The sequence below is a fragment of the Schistocerca cancellata genome, chromosome 4, assembly GCF_023864275.1.
Source record: "Schistocerca cancellata isolate TAMUIC-IGC-003103 chromosome 4, iqSchCanc2.1, whole genome shotgun sequence".
Lineage (NCBI taxonomy): Eukaryota > Metazoa > Arthropoda > Insecta > Orthoptera > Acrididae > Schistocerca > Schistocerca cancellata.
Window position 1 is genome coordinate 753,512,267 of NC_064629.1, and position 20,065 is coordinate 753,532,331.

At 45.3% G+C, this 20,065-nt stretch overlaps 1 protein-coding gene across 3 annotated transcripts in view; it reads left to right on the plus strand.

Annotated features, from left to right (window-relative positions):
- LOC126184414 (sulfate transporter-like) overlaps positions 1-20,065 on the plus strand; it is a 476,107-nt gene that overhangs the window by 255,225 nt on the left and 200,817 nt on the right. The window contains exon 1 of one of the 3 annotated variants that reach the window (XM_049926798.1): positions 11,333-11,504. The exons of the other annotated variants lie outside the window; for them this stretch is intronic. Within the exon in view, the coding sequence (XP_049782755.1) occupies positions 11,440-11,504 (65 nt within the window). The 5' untranslated portion in view covers positions 11,333-11,439. Of the gene's footprint in view, positions 1-11,332; positions 11,505-20,065 lie in introns of those variants that run through there. 3 annotated transcript variants of the gene reach the window in all.

Consider the following 20,065-nt stretch of genomic DNA (forward strand, 5'->3'; position numbering starts at 1 on the left):
ATTACCTTCCTTCAATTGGGCCAACTGGCGGTGAATCGAGGAAGTACAGTACATACTGACGAAACTAAAATGAGCTCTAACATAGATATTAAGCGTTTCCGGACACATGTCCACATAAGATCTTTTCTTTACTTGTGTGTGAGGAATGTTTCCTGAAAGTTTGGCCGTACCTTTTTGTAACACCCTGTATATTACACTACCAAAGTATTCTTAAGAACGAAAGTAACTTCCCAAGTGTGGTAGCTAGATGAAACTTGGACTATATCTAGAAAGAAATGCTACAATATAGTACAGAAGGTAACTTAAAGAAATACGCAGTGAGAGGAATAGAAATGATTCCTTTTATTCCAATACAGTTATGACATTCAGGTCACCGCGATTCGTGATGGTTCCCTGGAATTGCAAAAGTACCACTAAAGCGGAGTTACTAAACGGTTTTCAGAACTTCGTTCACCAAAGAAGATAAAGTAAATATTCCAGAATTCGAATCAAGGACAACTGGCAACACGAGTAAATGGTTCAAATGACTCTAAGCAGTATGGGACTTAACATCTGAGGTCATCAGTCCCCTAGAACTTAGAACTACTTAAACCTAACCAACCTAAGGACATCACACACATCCGTGCCCGCGGCAGGATCCGAACCTGCGACTTTAGCGGTCGCGCGGTTCCAGACTGAAGCGCCTAGAACCGCTCGGCCAATGCGGCCGGCCCAACATTAGTAACTCAGAAATAATTTTTCCTCTGCATAGGGAAACAGCTTAAGTAACTTATTAAAGGCAAGTCTTCCGGTCCAGATTATATAACAATTAGGTTCTTTTCCGAGTATGATGATACAATAGCTCCATGCTTAGCAATCGTACACAACCGTTCGCTCGACGAAAGATCCGTACCTAAACATGGGAAAGTAGCACAGGTGCAAATTTCGGGTATATATTGGCCTCATTTGTGGGACTGGACTCGTGATTTCCAATCAGAAGGGCTACAGTACGTGGTCGCAGTACGCAGTAATCGATGCAAAGTCATCGAGTAAAACAGGATTGATGTCTGGGCGCTACGGTCGCAGGTTCGAATCCTGCCTCGGGCATGGGTGTGTGTGATGTCCTTAGGTTATGGTTCAAATGGCTCTGAGCACTATGGTACTTAACATCTGTGGTCATCAGTCCCCTAGAACTTAGAACTACTTAAACCTAACTAACCTGAGGACATCACACACCTCCATGCCCGAGGCAGGATTCGAACCTGCGACCGTAGCAGCCGCGCAGCTCCGGACTGAGCGCCTAGAACCGCTAGACCACCGCGGCCGGCAACTCCTTAGGTTAGTTAGGTTTAAGTAGTGCTACGTTCTAGGAGACTGATGACCTCAGAAGTTAAGTCCCATAGTGCTCAGAGCCATTTGAACCATTTTTTTGATGTCTGGGGTTCCCAAAGGAAGTGTAATATAAATGTGTGTGAAATCTTATGGGACTTAACTGCTAAAGTCATCAGTCCCTAAGCTTACACACTACTTAACCTAAATCATCCAAAGGACAAACACACACACCCATGCCCGAGGGAGGACTCGAACCTCCGCCGGGACCAGTCGCACAGTCCATGAGTGCAGCGCCCCAGACCGCTCGGCTAATCCCGCGCGGCGAAGTGTAATAGCCCCTCTGGTATTCCTGATCTATATAAACGACTTAGGAGACATTATGGGGATCTCTCCTACATTTTTGCAAATGATGCTATACTTTAACGTCTCTTAAAGTCATCAGAAGATGATCGCTTTCCGGGGCGCCTCCAGACACGTCTCGCTGGTCAACGGGGCTCATTTCGAAACGGGACTCATCAGTGAAGTCAACTCTACTCCAGTCATTGGGATTACAGGCCGAAGACGTGTCTGGAGACGCGCTGGACAGAGGTTGCTTACCACCGTGACTGCCGGTCGCCATACGGCCCGACAACCAAGAGTGATGGTCTGGCGTGGCATTTCATTTCCCAGCAGGTCTCCTTTGGTAGTCATCCGCGGCACCCTCCCAGTACAGCGGTTCGTCGACGTTGTTCTACACCCCATTTCGTTGCACTTTATGGCAGGCCATCCCGGGCTTATAATTCAGCAAGATAATGCCCGCCTGCACACGGCGAGAGTATCTACAGTTTGTCTTCATGCTTACCAACCTATACGCGTACGTTGGCATGCAAGGTCGCCGCATCTCTCCCCAATCGAGAACATTTGGATCTTTATGGACAGGGCCCTACAACCAGCTCGCGATTTTCACGTTGTATCGCGCCAGTTGTACAGAATTTGGCATTATATCCCTCAGGAGGGCATCCTACAACTCTATCAATCGATGCCATGGAGAAAAAGTGCTTGCAGAAGGACCAGAAGTGGGCCAACGCGCTATTGACTTGCTCAATTTGTGAAGCTCTTTCTCTTGAATAAACCATCCAATTTCTCTCAAATTGTAATTATTTGTTTGTGTATACATGTACATAACATCTACCGATTTCCGTTCAATTCAGATAACTGCTTCGTGATGCGTCTTTTTTTTTCTCTTTTAATGTAGAGTGCATGTTACTAAATTACGAGGTGCATTCAAGTTCTAAGGCCTCCGATTTTTTTTCTCCAGACTGGAAAGAGATAGAAACATGCGCATTGTTTGAAATGAGGCCGCGTTCATTGTCAATACGTCCCAGAGATGGCAGCACCGTACGGCAGATGGAATTTTACTGCCAGCGGCGAGAATGAGAACTGTTTTAAATACTTAAAATGGCGACGTTTTGCTTACTTGAACAGCGTGCAATCATTCGTTTTCTGAATTTGCGTGGTGTGAAACCAATTGAAATTCATTGACAGTTGAAGGAGACATGTGGTGATGGAGTTATGGATGTGTCGAAAGTGCGTTCGTGGGTGCGACAGTTTAATGAAGGTAGAACATCATGTGACAACAAACTGAAACAACCTCGGGCTCGCACGAGCCGATCTGACGACATGATCGAGAAAGTGGAGAGAATTGTTTTGGGGGATCGCCGAATGACTGTTGAACAGATCGCCTCCAGAGTTGGCATTTCTGTGGGTTCTGTGCACACAATCCTGCATGACGACCTGAAAATGCGAAAAGTGTCATCTAGGTCTGTGCCACGAATGCTGACGGACGACCACATGGCTGCCCGTGTGGCATGTTGCCAAGCAATGTTGACGCGCAACGACAGCATGAATGGGACTTTCTTTTCGTCGGTTGTGACAATGGATGAGACGTGGATGCCATTTTTCAATCCAGAAACAAAGCGCCAGTCAACTCAATGGAAGCACACAGATTCACCGCCACCAAAAAAATTTCGAGTAACCGCCAGTGCTGAAAAAATGATGGTGTCCATGTTCTGGGGCCGGCCGAAGTGGCCGTGCGGTTAAAGGCGCTGCAGTCTGGAACCGCAAGACCGCTACGGTCGCAGGTTCGAATCCTGCCTCGGGCATGGATGTTTGTGATGTCCTTAGGTTAGTTAGGTTTAACTAGTTCTAAGTTCTAGGGGACTAATGACCTCAGCAGTTGAGTCCCATAGTGCTCAGAGCCATTTGAACCATGTTCTGGGACAGCGAGGGCGTAATCCTTACCCATTGCGTTCCAAAGGGCATTACGGTAACAGGTGCATCCTACGAAGATGTTTTGAAGAACAAATTCCTTCCTGCACTGCAACAAAAACGTCCGGGAAGGGCTGCACGTGTGCTGTTTCACCAAGACAACGCACCCGCACATCGAGCTAACGTTACGCAACAGTTTCTTCGTGATAACAACTTTGAAGTGATTCCTCATGCTCCCTACTCACCTGACCTGGCTCCTAGTGACTTTTGGCTTTTTCCAACAATGAAAGACACTCTCCGTGGCCGCACATTCACCAGCCGTGCTGCTATTGCCTCAGCGATTTTCCAGTGATCAAAACAGACTCCTAAAGAAGCCTTTGCCGCTGCCATGGAATCATGGCGTCAGCGTTGTGAAAAATGTGTACATCTGCAGGGCGATTACGTCGAGAAGTAACGCCAGTTTCATCGATTTCGGGTGAGTAGTTAATTAGAAAAAAAAATCGGAGGCCTTGGAACTTGAATGCATCTCGTACAAGCTAGAAGCGTGTTAGTTATTTGAAATCATAACATGAGGACGTGGTGAAAAGTAGTGCCTCCAAATTTTTGTTCTGTTATCAATATCGGTTAAAGCATTTGCATGTCACGCATATTACTCTGCCGTCTTTCCTGCTTTGCTGACGCAAGTTGCAACCCTCTGTCGCTAGAGATCACTGAACTGTAGCTTAAAACCTCGCGGTGTGTGACTGAACTATGCCTGTGTTTGAGCACATGACAGAAAACAGAGAGCAGTAATTCGAAGAATTCGTCCACACATGCAGCACCCTCTCCTTCAGCATGAAAATGCCAGATAGCACTGCGACATCTGCAACAATGTGACGGCTTGGTTCACTCTCTTCAGTCATCCTCCATGCAGTCCCGAATTTGCTCCATCCGATTTTCGTCTCTTTCCAAAACTTAAAGAACAACTTCGAGGACTTCACTTTGATAGCGATAAAGCGGCGTAAGTAGAGGTGAGGGTATGGCTCCGTCAACAATGTCAAACATTCTACAGTGACTATATCAAGAAACTGGTCTCTCTTTGGAAGAAATGTGTTTGTCGCCAGGATGACTATATTGAGAAATAACTATGTAGACATGAAGAATATAGATGTAGAATGTTAATAAAGTTTGTTTTATTTAAAAAGCTTTAAGAGTTTTCACACAAAAAATTCGGAGACATTACTTTTCACCACGCCGTCGTAATTACGATATCTCGCGCTAGAAATGATTCCTTAACAAAACATGTGAATTACAGAATAACAGTTAGTAATGTATTAAGCTGCCTGAAAACATAAAATGGCGTAACCAATGATATAATTGCATCCGACAGATATTGATAAGCGTGTTGGTCCATCTTTACTACGCGATGCAGCAACGATTCTGCATAGCATGTTCTCGACAAGTTCTTGTAGGTTTTTCGGTGGTGTGCATCACCGCTGTCTGCGCACAGGTCACGCAACTCCCGTAAATAACGGGCGGTTAGTTTGCGGGTACGCACTGGCACCCGATGGTGTAGCATATATAACCGATCGGGTTCAGATCAGGCTAATTTGGTGCCAAGAAATCAACGTGAATCTGCTTCATGCTTTTCAAACCGTTATAGCACGATTCTGGCCTTGTGACACTGACATATTCTGATGGAAGATACCATCGCTGTCGGGGAAGACATCAAGCGTGAAGGGATTTGGTTGGTCGGCATCAATGTTTCCATTGTCCACAGCTGTCATGGTGCCTTCGATTACTACTATAGGTCCCACGAAAGCCTAGGCGTGAAACGATCGTCTGCTTGGTGTAACAAGTGTCGTTATTCATCCGACCAGGTGATACGTTTCCATTGATCCACGGTGCAATGTCGATGATCCCGCTCCCACCGTATTTGTAACTGACCATGTTGTTGGGTCCACATGGGAACACGTAGGACTCATCTGGTGCGGAGCTCCGTGCTCAACAATGTGCCTACACCAGCACTGAACCCTGTCGTCAGATCTGCCACAGATGCAGCCCTTCTTGTTTTATAGGGTGTACAAACCTCCGATCTCCAAGTTCTGTGGCCGGCCGCGGTGGCCGTGGGGTTCTGGCGCTGCAGTCCGGAACCGCGGGACTGCTACGGTCGCAGGTTCGAATCCTGCCTCGGGCATGGGCGTGTGTGATGTCCTTAGGTTAGTTAGGTTTAAGTAGTTCTAAGTTCTAGGGGACTTATGACCTAAGATGTTGAGTCCCATAGTGCTCAGAGCCATTTGAACCATTGAATCCAAGTTCTGTGACGAGGTGTGGACCTCCGACACTTTGTCCCTGCTTGTGCTTTCACCGTCCTTCAGTCTCTTTCTGTAGTTTGCCACGACGGTAGAGCGCGAACAGTAGACCAGCCTCGCGGTTTCCGAGATGCTCGTTCCCAGATGTTGGTCCATAAGAATCTGCCCCATTTGTGACCCGCGTCGTCACTAAAATTACTCTCCATTCGTCCCATCTCCGCCTATACAGGGTGACCCCAGAGAAAAAGTCAACGATCATTCGAAGAAAACAGGTCTATTGAACATGGGCTCGGAAATGCATACCTTAAGAGCTCAGAGCACATTTTCATCTACGCTGAAACACATATCTTCTACTGAACAAGTACTCATAACTCGTAAGATATCCATTCTAGAGCCCATGGCCACTGAAAATTTTTCTTGTTTTGTTACATACTACCTCCTACCAAAATATGGAAAGCGAGGAGCAGTCAATGGAAGAGATTTGTTTCACAGCATCGAAGATGAAGCAGTGCTCGTAGCTCTAAATTATGCATTTTTGCTTCGAATGATCGTTCCTAGAATGTCCATCAATATTGACCATTCCTCCTGGGACACCCTGTGTACTTTCCTTACTTAGCATCATGAGACTGAAGCAGATTCATAATAACGAAGTTTGTAAAATACACACTATGACAAGAAAAAGGTAATTCTTCTCGTTACATTAAATATTTTGACATTACCACCTCTTAAAGAAACTGCCACCTTTCAACTTAACTTAGACCAAGGTCTACTACTAGTCTGTCTGCCTCATAACCAATATTTCGTTTTCACAATTGTCGACTTCACCAACCCACAAGGAAATTGTTCCCAGAATGAAATTTTCACTCAGCAGCGGAATGTGTGCTGATATGAAACTTCCTGGCAGATTAAAACTGTGTGCCGAACCGAGACTCGTACTCGGGACCTTTGCCTTTCGCGGGGTAGTGCTCTACCACTGAGCTACCCAAGCACGACTCACAACCCGTCCTCACAGCTCTACTTCCACCAGTATCTCGTCTCCTGATTTCCAAACTTCACAGAATCTCTCCTGTGAAACTTTCAGAACTAGCACACCTGGACGGAAGGATATTTGTTGGGTAGCTCAGTTGCTAAAGCACGTGCCCACGAAATGCAAAGGTCCCGAGTTCGAGTCTCTGTCCAGCACACAGTTTTGATCTGCCAGGAAGTTTCAAGGAAATGGTTACTTCGAAACCCAAACTGGGCACTGGATTGCTCTACAGATTAGCCTGTCACTACAACCTACACCCGGAAAATATTATAGAAACTAAGAAAACGTTGTCATTGTTCTGTTCTGTCTCCGCTTACTTTTAACTATATGCTCCCAGTGAGACAAAAACTTATCGCAGACAGACAGACTGTGCTAATTCGTATATTTTCCATATCAGGCGATACTACTTCTCTTACAGCTCCCTCCATTTATTGTAATTTCTTTCCCCTTTGAGGTCGGGCTGGCAGCAGTTGTTTCCGCACTTCACTCGTGGGTACAAATTTAGTTACAATACATAAAATAATGAGAGTAAACAGAACATCTTGTTTCAAAAATATAGTAATTATTATGTCCGTTTTGGTACAAAATTTATACCATAGTTATTAATTTTGTAATCTGCAGATACTGATGATAGAGTTTGACGTTGTTTCTGTGTGGTTCACGTAGACATTAAGATCAAAATCATAAGTTGAAAGTTATGGTATCTTTGCTGTCTCTGTGTCTGCTTCCAGAGCGGACAGAACAACGAAAGCGTGGACATATAGTGACTGTTAACGTGGTAATAGTTTCGAAGATGACTGTTATTGCATTCAGTACATATTTTCTTCTGGAATTTGACACTTGCACGTTATGTGCCCGCTTTCAGAACTGCTAAGACCTCTGTTACAGAATCGGAAAATATTACTACATATTGGCACACACAGCAGTTGAAAATAGTGTGTAACGCTGTAACTGTGAGTTTCAGTAAGGTGGATCCGTGTAAGCAACAGCCGAGGTGGAAAATTCACAATGTCTTTCAACAAATATACGGCTGTGGTACCCCAGGTGAAGAAAATGATAAAAATTACTGTTGGCAGCGAAAGAACTGAAGAGATGAATGCCGGAGGTGTAAAGTTTTGGAGGGCGTTCATGAGGAGGCGGATTATATCTTCTGCAGCGATTAGTGAACAGAGAGTTGCTTGTAAGGCCGAATTATTAACTGAACGCACTGGGACTGTGAGGTGGGGTTAAGAGTCTGTGGTCTGAATTGTATTCGAAAGTATCTGTGGGATAGAACTTGTTGCACATCTCACACACTGGAGTGGACTAAAGATTGGGGAAATATTTATGTTAGTGGATTCATTACACTGTGATCAGGTACGCACTGATTTCCTTCCAGTTCGGGATAATAAACTGCTGCATATTAAAACTGCAGCATCTTAGAAAACGGCATGCAACGAACGTTAAATTGGCGTGCTTAGATATGCAAACGAATGGGATGGAATTTCAGCGCAGCCGTACAAATTGAGTAGAGCAACGCCATCTACATTCTGTGTACAAGGTTGGTTGGTTGATTCGGGGAAGGAGACCAGACAGCGAGGTCATCGGTCTCATTGGATTAGGGAAGGACGGGCAAGGAAGTCGGCCGTGCCCTTTGAAAGGAACCATCCCGGCATTTGCCTGGAGCGATTTAGGGAAATCACGGAAGACCTAAATCAGGATGGCCGGACGCGAGATTGAACCGTCGTCTTCCCGAATGCGAGTCCAGTGTCTAACCACTACGCCACCTCGCTCGGTGTATACAAGGTAAGATAAGAAATCGCATTTGAATGTTGATCATCTGTGAGAAGATGGTTTTATGCTCTTGTAAGAGAGGGCAACCACTGCCGACAGTGTCAGAATTGTAGCCTGTCGAGATTGCAGTTGATACGTGGGTTGGAACTTAAATAGTGGCAACTATTTATTCACAACCGGTCCAAAAAATTAGATGTTCCCACCTGTTACTGTCCTTCACAGTAGTCACCAGCGTTGTGTAGAACTCATTGCCAGCGATGTGGAAGGCGTAGTATACCATTAGCAGAACCTGTTCTGTTGATGGTGCGGATGGAGCGGTCTAAAGTTATGACGATTCTCGTGTACGACCGTGACGGTGTTATCCTAACGCTTTATGTTCCTCCGCGGCAAACCGTCAATGCACAGTTTTACTGTTCGTTTTTGGTACATAACCTGCGACCAGGTTTGCGAAAGAAGCGGCGACACTTTCTGCGCATCCCACCCATCATATTGCACGACAATGCGCGGGCGCATACAGCGCAAGCTGTGGCTGCTCTGTTGGGTGTATGGGAATGGGTTCAAAAATGGTTCAAATGGCTCTGAGCACTATGGGACTTAACATCTATGGTCATCAGTCCCCTAGAACTTAGAACTACTTAAACCTAACTAACCTAAGGACAGCACACAACACCCAGTCATCACGAGGCAGAGAAAATCCCTGACCCCGCCGGGAATCGAACCCGGGAATATGGGAATGGGAAGTACTCTACCATCCACCACACTCCCCGGACTTAGGTCTTTGTGACTTTTATTTGATTCTGAAGATGAAGGAACCACTTCGTAGCATTCGCTTCAGAACTGTTCCAGAGATTCGGTAGCCAGTAGACCGCTCCATTCAACAGGACAGGCTCTGCTAACGGTATACTACGCCCTCCACATCGCTGGAAACGGGTTCTGCACAACGCTTGTGACTACTTTGAAGGACAGTAAAGGGTGCAAACATGTAACTCTTTTGTATCGGTGGTGAATAAATAGTTGCCACTATTTAAGTTCCAACCCTCGTAGTTCCGTGACATAAATTCCATGTTGTTAGAGATCTCGCGACTGTTATGCGAACATGGAATCGAGAGGTGCAGGAGGACTATGCGTAATCTCTGGCTAGCTCACGAAAGAACAGACATATTGTTCGCTCGAGCGTGTAGGATCGTACACCTACCTGGAGTCTGCAAATGGCCCTGTTTGCAGCAAGATGAGAACCCAAACGAGCTGTGCCATGATGTCCGGATGAATTCTGACTGTCGGCACAGCGACCATTTTTGCAGCGTCGCTTGACGCGGCTGGAGAGAGATAGAGGTTCGGCCAACGACAGTACTACACACATGAGTGACACCATGTTGTCTTTTCAGATGTGTCTTGTTTCTGCCTGTAGCATCACGATGGACTTAGCGCGTGTGGAGGCTCTGAGAAGAAAATAAAATTGCTAGATAGCATTCGTCACTGTCATACAAGCCTAGCGGTTGGCTTGATGGCATGGGATGTCATTTGGTACTCAATAAGATCACCTCTGGTTCATATAGTCGGTAGTTTGGACAGTAGACGTTAAGTTTCCGCCGTGTTCAGTCTGGTGTCTGTGCCAGTAGACGTCTCCGTGACGTTACTTTCTAACAAGATAACGCAATACTGCATGTTGCCCTAGTGCCCTGACCTACCTCAACGAAGAGGTTATTCGAATGTTGTCCTGGCTAGTATTACGTCCATGTGTAACCCAATGAAAATATCTTGTTGAGAGTTACCGAGGGACTGGCACGCTGCCACTCCCAGCCACTAGGGTTTGATGAACTGTGGCATAAAATTCCAGCAGCTTGGAATGACGTAAACCTATCTGACATCAAAGCTCAGTTCAACTCTATGGCCAGCCGGGGTAGAGCCATTGTTGCAGCTCTGTGTACTAATAATCCAAAGGAAATAAGTCATTAGTTGCTTTGGGGAAAGTTGAAAATTTGTACTGGACCAAGACTCCTCGGACCCGGATTTTCCGTTTCTCGCGAAGAATCGGCTTGACCGTCTCGGCCATCCGGACACCATCCCTGACCTAGTGCCCCTGCACACCACCCTCATTATATATATTTTGTGTGTGTACTAAGTTTTGCAACATGTATACCCCAAATCACATGTAGACTTAATCGTGTGTTCTTGCTACTACACTCCTTAAAATGTCTATATTTTCTGATGAGGCAATTTTAACATTTGGGATGTGATCTGCTCTCTCACGTGAGTAAACTTAAGCAACACTGTTGGCTTTGAAGGATACTATGTCCTGACGTGTTTCCTTGAGTAGAAGGCGAATGACTGCGCCTCTCGCCCTCAGTTGTCCTGCTGATAACTGGCCACAAACAAAACGGCGCTGATAGCGGACGAGAACGGAGCTCGTTTGTATTTAACACTGCAGGGACATTCGACAGCCCCAGTTCTGGAGCACAGCGCTCGACAAGTTCGAAACCACAACGAGGGCGTCTGTTGCCAATTACTTATTTATGGTTAAGGTTAGAGCACGCACTCGTGAATAACGGGGGCACAACCGCGCTAATTTATAAGGGCGTGTTTTCACTTCACGCCACCACCGTGTTACGCAAAAGTGTAAAATCAGTTCGGTGACCCGAGAGGTTTCGTTCGTTTTAGCGTGAAGGTAATCTCTCGCGTGCCAAGAGAAACTCTGTTTCACTTGAATGACAATCAGCGAACTTTGTGTGGCAAGGCGCCTGGAGAGCTCATTCGTAGCGCGGCTGCCGATGTAACAACGTCTCCCTCAACATGGAGAAACGAGCCATCATTTCTCATTGCGAGCGCCCCTGCAATTACTGCTCCATCCGAGATTAGTAAGTACTGCACCGTTTATTTTATCACTGTACTCTTCTGCCGCTCTGCGACACACAGTGGTGGTTCTTATCCCCGTATGGAAAACAAATTTAACTAACTTAGCGAGTGTATCATTTACGTAGTACGAGTCCAAAAGTGTGTCCAGAATCCGCTATCACCCATACTCAAAGATGTGAATTCATGAAATTAAACTTCCTGAAGAATGTGCACTAAATTTAAAAATGAGATGTTCCGTGTACCACCTGGACTGTTTTAAGAATATTTATTTACTGTCGCGATTTCGGCTATTCGGCTATTCTGAAGTTACGACTGTAACAACATATTATTATTATTATTAATTAGGAGTAGTCTCTTCTCAAAAATCGTTTTAAAAAGGACAAAAATTTCTGTCCTACAAATTAAATCAATGCAAATTCATCTATGTTAAGAAGAAATGGTCCTCCGTGCCTATCATATTTCTATATTCATGTCAGGTGCGCAAGAAAACACTGTACCATAATACCTAAATAAACGGACGCAGGCAGCACTTCACAAGTTCTTCCTGAAATAATGTAGGACTCTGAACGCAAGTAAACCGTGAATAAATTGTACACTAAGTTTCTACGGTGTTTTGTGTCGGTGTAATATTTACGAAAAATGTAAGCTGGTATCAGTGAACTATTTGCAGGATAACAGGTACAGATGTAAACATTTTATGTATGCAACTTCGAACTAAATGTTTGCGCGCTGTCAGTGTAGTAAATTAGGCGGGAAAGTTGTTTTTGTTGCGGTTGTGATGTTGAGCTTCATCTTGTTGATTGTAGAAATGCATGTGTTGCACCAGTTATTTAGCATTCTCTATGGATTTCAGAGGTTTTAATTAAGTTTCATGCGTTAAAAACTTAATTTTCACGTTTTCCTTGTCGTGCCGGTACATGTGATCCAGTTCTGCCATCTGATTAAACAAATAATTTTTTTATTACAATATCAGTAGAAACTCACAGCCACAACGAAAATCTGAAAGTCGTCTGTGTTCTTGCACTGGACATTAACCCTAAGGTTGAGTTTTGCAGCCCTCAATACCTGCCACTTGCCAGCTGTCCTCTTCATTTCGCGAGAAACATACATGTAATAATTTAAAAAAAAAAAACATAATTATGTATAAAGAGGAATATATACGTGAGATCATTAGAAAGCATGCAGGAGCAGCAAGGATGCGTACCGATGGAAACCGCAAAACGAAATTTTCTAGTAGAGACCTTGATGCAATGGGAGGATGATAGAAACACTGGCAAAAAAATAAATGTCTTTCTGCGGAATTGTTCAAAAAAATGGTTCAAATGGCTCTGAGCACTATGGGACTTAACATCTATGGTCATCAGTCCCCTAGAACTTAGAACTACTTAAACCTAACTAACCTAAGGACAGCACACAACATCCAGTCATCACGAGGCAGAGAAAATCCCTGACCCCGCCGGGAATCGAACCCGGGAACCCGAGCGTGGGAAGAGGAATTGTTTTCCGGGGAATATCGTACTGAGGTTTTAATTTTTAGCTGTCTGCGTATTCAAGAATGACTGATTTTGATATCAGTGACCGTATCATAGAAAATAGTCACTCAACGGACATGATCGGGCACCTATACCATTTTACATAAAATATACTAAAGAACTTTGTCTTCTTCTAGCAGCAGTGTACTGTAGGTGACTGGACGAACTAAATATTCCCAGTTATTGGAAAAATGCTTACGTCATTCTCGTTTCCAAGAAGGGTAGTCGATACGATACATGTAATATAGACATACTTCGCTGACGTCAGTTTGTTGTAGAATTGTGGAACACGTTTTATGCTCCAGCATTTTCCTCTGTAGGTATCAACACGGATGTTGCAAACAACGATCGTGTCAGAATCATCTCACTCTTGGAAAAAACGACATTTTGTCCATGGAGCGAGTGATTGATTATTTTGTAAAAATGTTTTGTTTATTTATAGCCACAATCACGTTCTTATGACACAGTCATAACCGGTTTCGGCCATACAATGACCATCTTCAGATTCTAAAACAGTACAAAAGAAAATTTATAATAAAACCTAAAAATAATAAGTGCAATATTTAACCAGTCTTATTAGTAATCTAATAAGCATAAATTCAGTTAGATTACTAATAAGCCTGGTTAAATATTGCACTTAATTTTAGGTTTTAATATAAATTTTCTTTTGTATTGTTTTAGAATCTGAAGATAGTCATTGTATGGCTGAAACTGGTTATGACTGTGTAATAAGGATGTAATTGCGTCTATAAATAAACAAAACATTTTCATCTCGCTCTGTTCGTTCACGACATCCAGAAGGCAGTTGATACCGGTGACCAGATGGCATACCATTTGACTAACGCAACGCCATCGATACAGTTCCGCACTGTCGCCTAGTGATCAATTTACGAGCTTTATGACTGGACTGGAGGATTCCTAGCAAACAGATCACAGCATGTCAATGAGATCTCCGGATGTAAAACTAACTTCGGTCGTCTGCCGAAGGGAGTTTTATAGGACCACCACTGTTCAGAATATGTATAAATGATCTCTCATATAACGTCAGAAGCTCTCTCAGGTTGTTCGAGGCGATGCTGTTCTACACAGAGAAGTCACAACTCTAGAAAAATTGGTGCGAAATGCAGGAAGACATGCAGGAGATTGATATTTGATACGGAAATTGAGAGATGACCTTCCCCAGAAACAAATGTTACGTATTACGCATTAATCGGAGAAAAGACCCGCTCTCGTGTCATTTCTTACTCAAGATGTATAGTCCATCGACGAAGGAAGCAACTTTCAAAATCCTCTTTCGACCGAAACATGAACATTGCTTGTGAGTCTAGACCTTTACCAGATAGGGCTAACGTACCTAAGAGTGTGCAGTTAAGGAATAATCTTAAATAACTGGGTTATTATCAGTAGGAAAACAAAATCATTTTAGGTTTATATTTATTAACACAAAATGTACATGTTCAGAAAACTACAGCATCAGAGAGGTAATACATTTACTGAACTTTTCAAAGCTAAAAAACAAAACGGGAAATGCGCACTCTTTCGTTCACCTGCTCTTAAGACCACGCAAAACATGCCCAAAGAGTGCGCCTTTAGCGAATTTCACAAATGAACGCAATATTACCCCTCAATCGAAGATCACTGTTCATGCCACCACCTCCCACACTTAGTGCGCTAGATCCAGTCCTCTGGCAACGCCAAAATCTATGCTGTCTCCTCACAGCCTTCAGTCTTTTCCTTAAAGCAGACTCCTTCGTACCAAGAGGAGCGGCAGCTTTTGTTTGCCTTCTCTATTTTCAATTCGTTATCTGGCCTCATTTAGCAGCTATTTAGTTTAGATGAGCTTCCTGGCCGATTTTCATACTTAATGTACAAATTTGCAGTTATGCCCTAAAGAGAACGCATGCACTCCTCGGGGACATTATATGCGCGCTCTTTCGTACAGAAACAATGATTCCAAAAGAAGTAAACAGATGTCAGCACACGCCACATTTGCAGAACATGTGGATGCATTATGACAGACGGCAAACCAGCCTTTCAAAATGCAATCAATAATTAAAGGCTATTGCTCGTGTATTCTGTGTATAACTTACGCAACAGAGTACAAGAACTACATCAGGTAAACTGAAAAGTGATTCTTACCTCTTTCACTTCGGAAACGGGATTTATTCACACAACTTATACCCTCAGAACACAACTACGTCAGTGGTGAACTAATCAGTTTACTCAGTTGTCAGGAACACAAGCTGTGTTCTCTTTGGGACTGCGTACTCTTTGGTACATTTACCCTACTATAGAAAAGATCCAAAGAAGAGCTGAACGTTTCCTCACAGGCTCATTTAGCAAGTGCGAAAGCGCCGCAGACATGTTCATCCGCCGGCCGGTGTGGCCGAGCGGTTCTAGGCGCTACAGTCTGGAACCGCGCGACCGCTATGGTCGCAGCTTCGAATCCTGCCTCGGGCAGGGATGTGTGTGATGTCCTTAGGTTAGTTAGGTTTAAGTAGTTCTAAGTTCTAGGGGACTGATGACCTCAGAAGTTAAGTCTCATAGTGCTCAGAGCCATTAGAACCATGTTCATCCACTGTGTGTAAGACGCTGCCAGACAGGCGTTGTGAATGACGCTGATGTTTTGTCTAAAAATTCCGAGAGCACACGTTCCTAGAAGACTAAACCAATATATAGCTTCCTTCTATACGTGTCTTACTAAAAGACCTCTAAAGTAGAGAGATTCGACCTCACACAGAGACTTATCAGCGAACATTCTTCCCATACACCATTCGCGACTGGATCGGGGAAGCGGAGAAGTGACATTGAAACACACAGTACCTTCCGCGACACACGAGGTGGCTGGCGGAATATATACAAGGTGGTCAGAAACCGTCTGAAAATCTTTTAAGGGCGTTGCAGGGTGAGTTGTGCTGAGAAATAATTGTTAGAAAAAAAATTCGATACCTTCCACCGTTTCCGAGTTCTTTAGCACTGAAGTTTGCCAATCAAGCCGTTGTGTGCGCAAATTCAAGCGGCCCGCCAGAGGCAGTGTCACCAAACGTGTTCTTCGTTCGGTTTCCTAAAACCGAACAAGAGAGCAATACAAAAACTGGACATGGGACAGTAGCAAGAATCGAACCCGAGCCAAAGGCTGAGCAGTCTCGTCCGCTATGAGAACAATTGACACTAATTGTGTGTGGTGGGCCGCTGGAATTTGCGCGTGCAACGGCCTGAATGGCTAATTTCAATGCTAATTAACTCGTAAATGGCTGACTTATCGAATTTTGTTTCTTAATAACTATTTCTGTGCGCAAGTGGTTCAGATGGCTCTGATCACTATGGGACTTAACATCTGTGCTCATCAGTCCCCTAGAACTTAGAACTACTTAAACCTAACTAACCTAAGGACATCACACACATCCATGCCCGAGGCAGGATTCGAACCTGCGACCGTAGCAGTCGCGCGGTTCCGGACTGAGCGCCTAGAACCGCTAGACCACCGCGGCCGGCTTTCTGAGCGCAACCTATCCTGCAAAACACTTACAAGCACTTCAGACTGTGTCTATCCACGTCGTATAAGTTGTGCTATTTGTTGCAGACTCCTTAGGTGCTGAAGACGTCGTTGTGAAAAATGTCCCCTTGTAGCCTTGAAAATTTCAGCGTTGCATAAGACATTGGCATTTAGTGCGGCAGTTCACACTAACTTTAAGCGGCTGCTCGGGAATCGGCCCCATGCGACTAAGCCATTCGCAATACGTGCTACTGACTGACTCAAGGATTTGGATATATCAAACCCCCGAATACACAGTCAGGGACGGAACAAATTGCCGTCATGGCGTTTTCAGATTCCCAAAGTGATTTTTGAAGCTTGAGACAGGACAAGAAAATTTGTACTCGAGATTGCGTTTTTACAACCCTGTAATCTTCAGTTTTAAGTACGTACCACAGTTTTATCGTTGTTTATACAGATCGATGCCAGCAAGAGAACGCTTTCGGTTGTTCAGCTGTTTTCCCTGATGGGATTTTCGAAATGCATCTTCTGGAATAATTAACGATTTACGTCGCGCAGTTATATGGCATTATCACGGCACCAGTGTAGATTCACAGGCATCACAGTATAAGGGTTCTCGACTGTTATGAGCGGCTGAGTGCACTACAAGCGGCCCACCAAACGTATCGGGTAGACCAGCTGATGCAGCTCATCCATGACTGAAACTTCCTGGCAGATTAAAACTGTGTGCCCGAACGAGACTCGAACTCGGGACCTTTGCCTTTCGCGGGCAAGTGCTCTACCATCTGAGCTACCGAAGCACGACTCACGCCCGGTCTCACAGCGTCACTTCTGCCAGTATCTCGTCTCCTACCTTCCAAACTTTACAGAAGCTCTCCTGCGAACCTTGCAGAACTAGCACTCCTGAAAGAAAGGATACTGCGAAGACATGGCTTAGCCACAGCCTGGGGGATGTTTCCAGAATGATATTTTCACTCTGCAGCGGAATGTGCGCTGATATGAAACTTCCTGGCAGATTAAAACTGTATGCCCGAACGAGACTCGAAATCGGGACCTTTGCTTTTCGCGGGCAAGGTTCGCAGGAGAGCTTCTGTAAAGTTTGGAAGGTAGGAGACGAGATACTGGCAGAAGTGACGCTGTGAGACCGGGCGTGAGTCCTGCTTCGGTAGCTCAGATGGTAGAGCACTTGCCCGCGAAAGGCAAAGGTCCCGAGTTCGAGTCTCGTTCGGGCACACAGTTTTAATCTGCCAGGAAGTTTCATATCAGCGCACACTCCGCTGCAGAGTGAAAATCTCATTCTGGAATCATCCATGCCTGCTTACAGCAACTCCAACCCTGTGACGAGGAGCTGACATTTTGTTGGGTACTTGGTCGCATCGGGATATGGGGAAGCGACATAGTCGACAAAGCAGCCAAAGAAGAATGTCGGGATGGTGCTGTAGGTCGATGTACCATCCCTTTGCACGCCATCATCTCGTTATCTGACAGACGAATCACGCCTCACTGGGAAATTGAGTGGTTGGAGGTGGCGGAAAACTATCTGTGGTCACTCAAATTGGCCACACAGGCATGGTGGAAATCATACCAACCTCACAGATGGAAGGAAGCTCAGGGCACCATACTGCGCATAGGACATAGACGTTTGACACACGGCTACCTTCTCTGGCAAGAATATCTTGCACTTTGTGAAGTTTGCAAGGTGACAGTTTCGATTCAGCTTACTTTGGCTGCATGTGTCTTACACTGAAGCGCCAAAGAAACTAGTATAGGCACGCGTATTCTAATACAGAGATATGTAAACAAGCAGAATACGGCGCAGCGGTCGTCAACGCCTTTATAAGGCAAAAAGGGTCTGACGTAGTTGTTAGATCGGTTACTGCTGCTACAATGACAGGTTATCAAGATTTAAGTGAGTTTCAACGTGGTGTTATAGTCGGCTCACGAGCGATGGAACACAGCATCTCCGAGGTAGCGATGAAGTGGGGACTTCCCGTACGAGGGTACCATGAATATCAGGAATCTGCTAAAACATCATATCTTCGACATCGCTGCGGTCGGAAAAAGATCTTACCAGAACGGGACCAACATCGACTGAAGAGAATCGTTCAACGTGATTGAAGTGCAAAACTTACGCAAATTGCTGCAGATTTCACTGCTGGGCCATCAAAAAGTGTCAGCGTGCAAACTATTCAACGAAACGTCATCGGTATGGACTTTTGGAGCCGAAGGCCCACTCGTGTACCCTCGATGACTGCACGACACAAAGCTTTACGCCTCGTCTGGGCCCGTCAACACCGACATTCGACTGTTGCTGACTGGAGACATGTTGCCTGGTCGGACGAGTCTCGCTTCGAATTCTATCGAGCGGATGGACGTGCACGGGTATGGAGACAACCTCACGAATCCAATGACCCTGAACGTCAGCAGGAGACTGTTTAAGTTGGTGGAGACTCTGTAATGGTGGGGGGCATATGCTATTGGAGTTATATGGGACCCCTGATACGTCTAGATACGACTCTGACAGGTTACACGTACGTAAGCATCCTGTTTGACCACTTGCATCCATTCATGTCTATTGTGCATTCCGACGGACTTGGGCAGTTCCAGGAGCGCAGTGGGACACCCCAGATGTCCAGAACTGCTACAGAGTGGCTCCAGGAACACTCGTCTGAGTTTAAATACTTCCACTAGCCACCAAACTTCCCAGACATGAACATTTTTGAGCATATCTGGGATACTAAAATGTAAACTTTCACGGCCGGAAATATCATGTCCATTATAATTATCCGGGCTGTTATGCCGTGGTCGGTTGATGAATGCTGTGGTGATTCCCAACGTTTCGTCTCCGACTGCGGGAGACATCTTCAAGGGGGTCCGTAGCTTGATGGAAGGTCCAACACACACACTGGCTCGCTACTGACTGCCGCTAAATTCCGTGTCCGCGCGCCCCCGCGCTGCGGCGTGACGTCAGCGGATATTACGAAAGGCTCTACAGGGAGGCGATCGAAATCGCTAAACACCCAAATAATTTCAACCGAAAGGAGGAGGGCGTCAAATTAAACGGTATATGGATGCCGGTGTTAAAGAAGATGTGTACCACTCGTCCACTACTGGGTGATGGCAACGGCGATCGACGGCGACGGACAGCGGCCAATTGCACTGACGTTTTCAAAACACGTGACGTCACGCCGCAGCGCGGGGGCGCGCGGACACGGAATTTAGCGGCAGTCAGTAGCGAGCCAGTGTGTGTGTTGGACCTTCCATCAAGCTACGGACCCCCTTGAAGATGTCTCCCGCAGTCGGAGACGAAACGTTGGGAATCACCACAGCATTCATCAACCGACCACGGCATAACAGCCCGGATAATTATAATGGACATCATATCTGGGATGCCTTGCAACGTGCTGTTCAGAAGAGATCTCCATCCCCTCGTCCTCTTACGGATTTATGGACAGCCCTTCAGGATTCATGGGGTCTATTCCATCTAGCACTACGTCAGACATTAGCCTACTCCATGCCACGTCGTGTTGCGGCA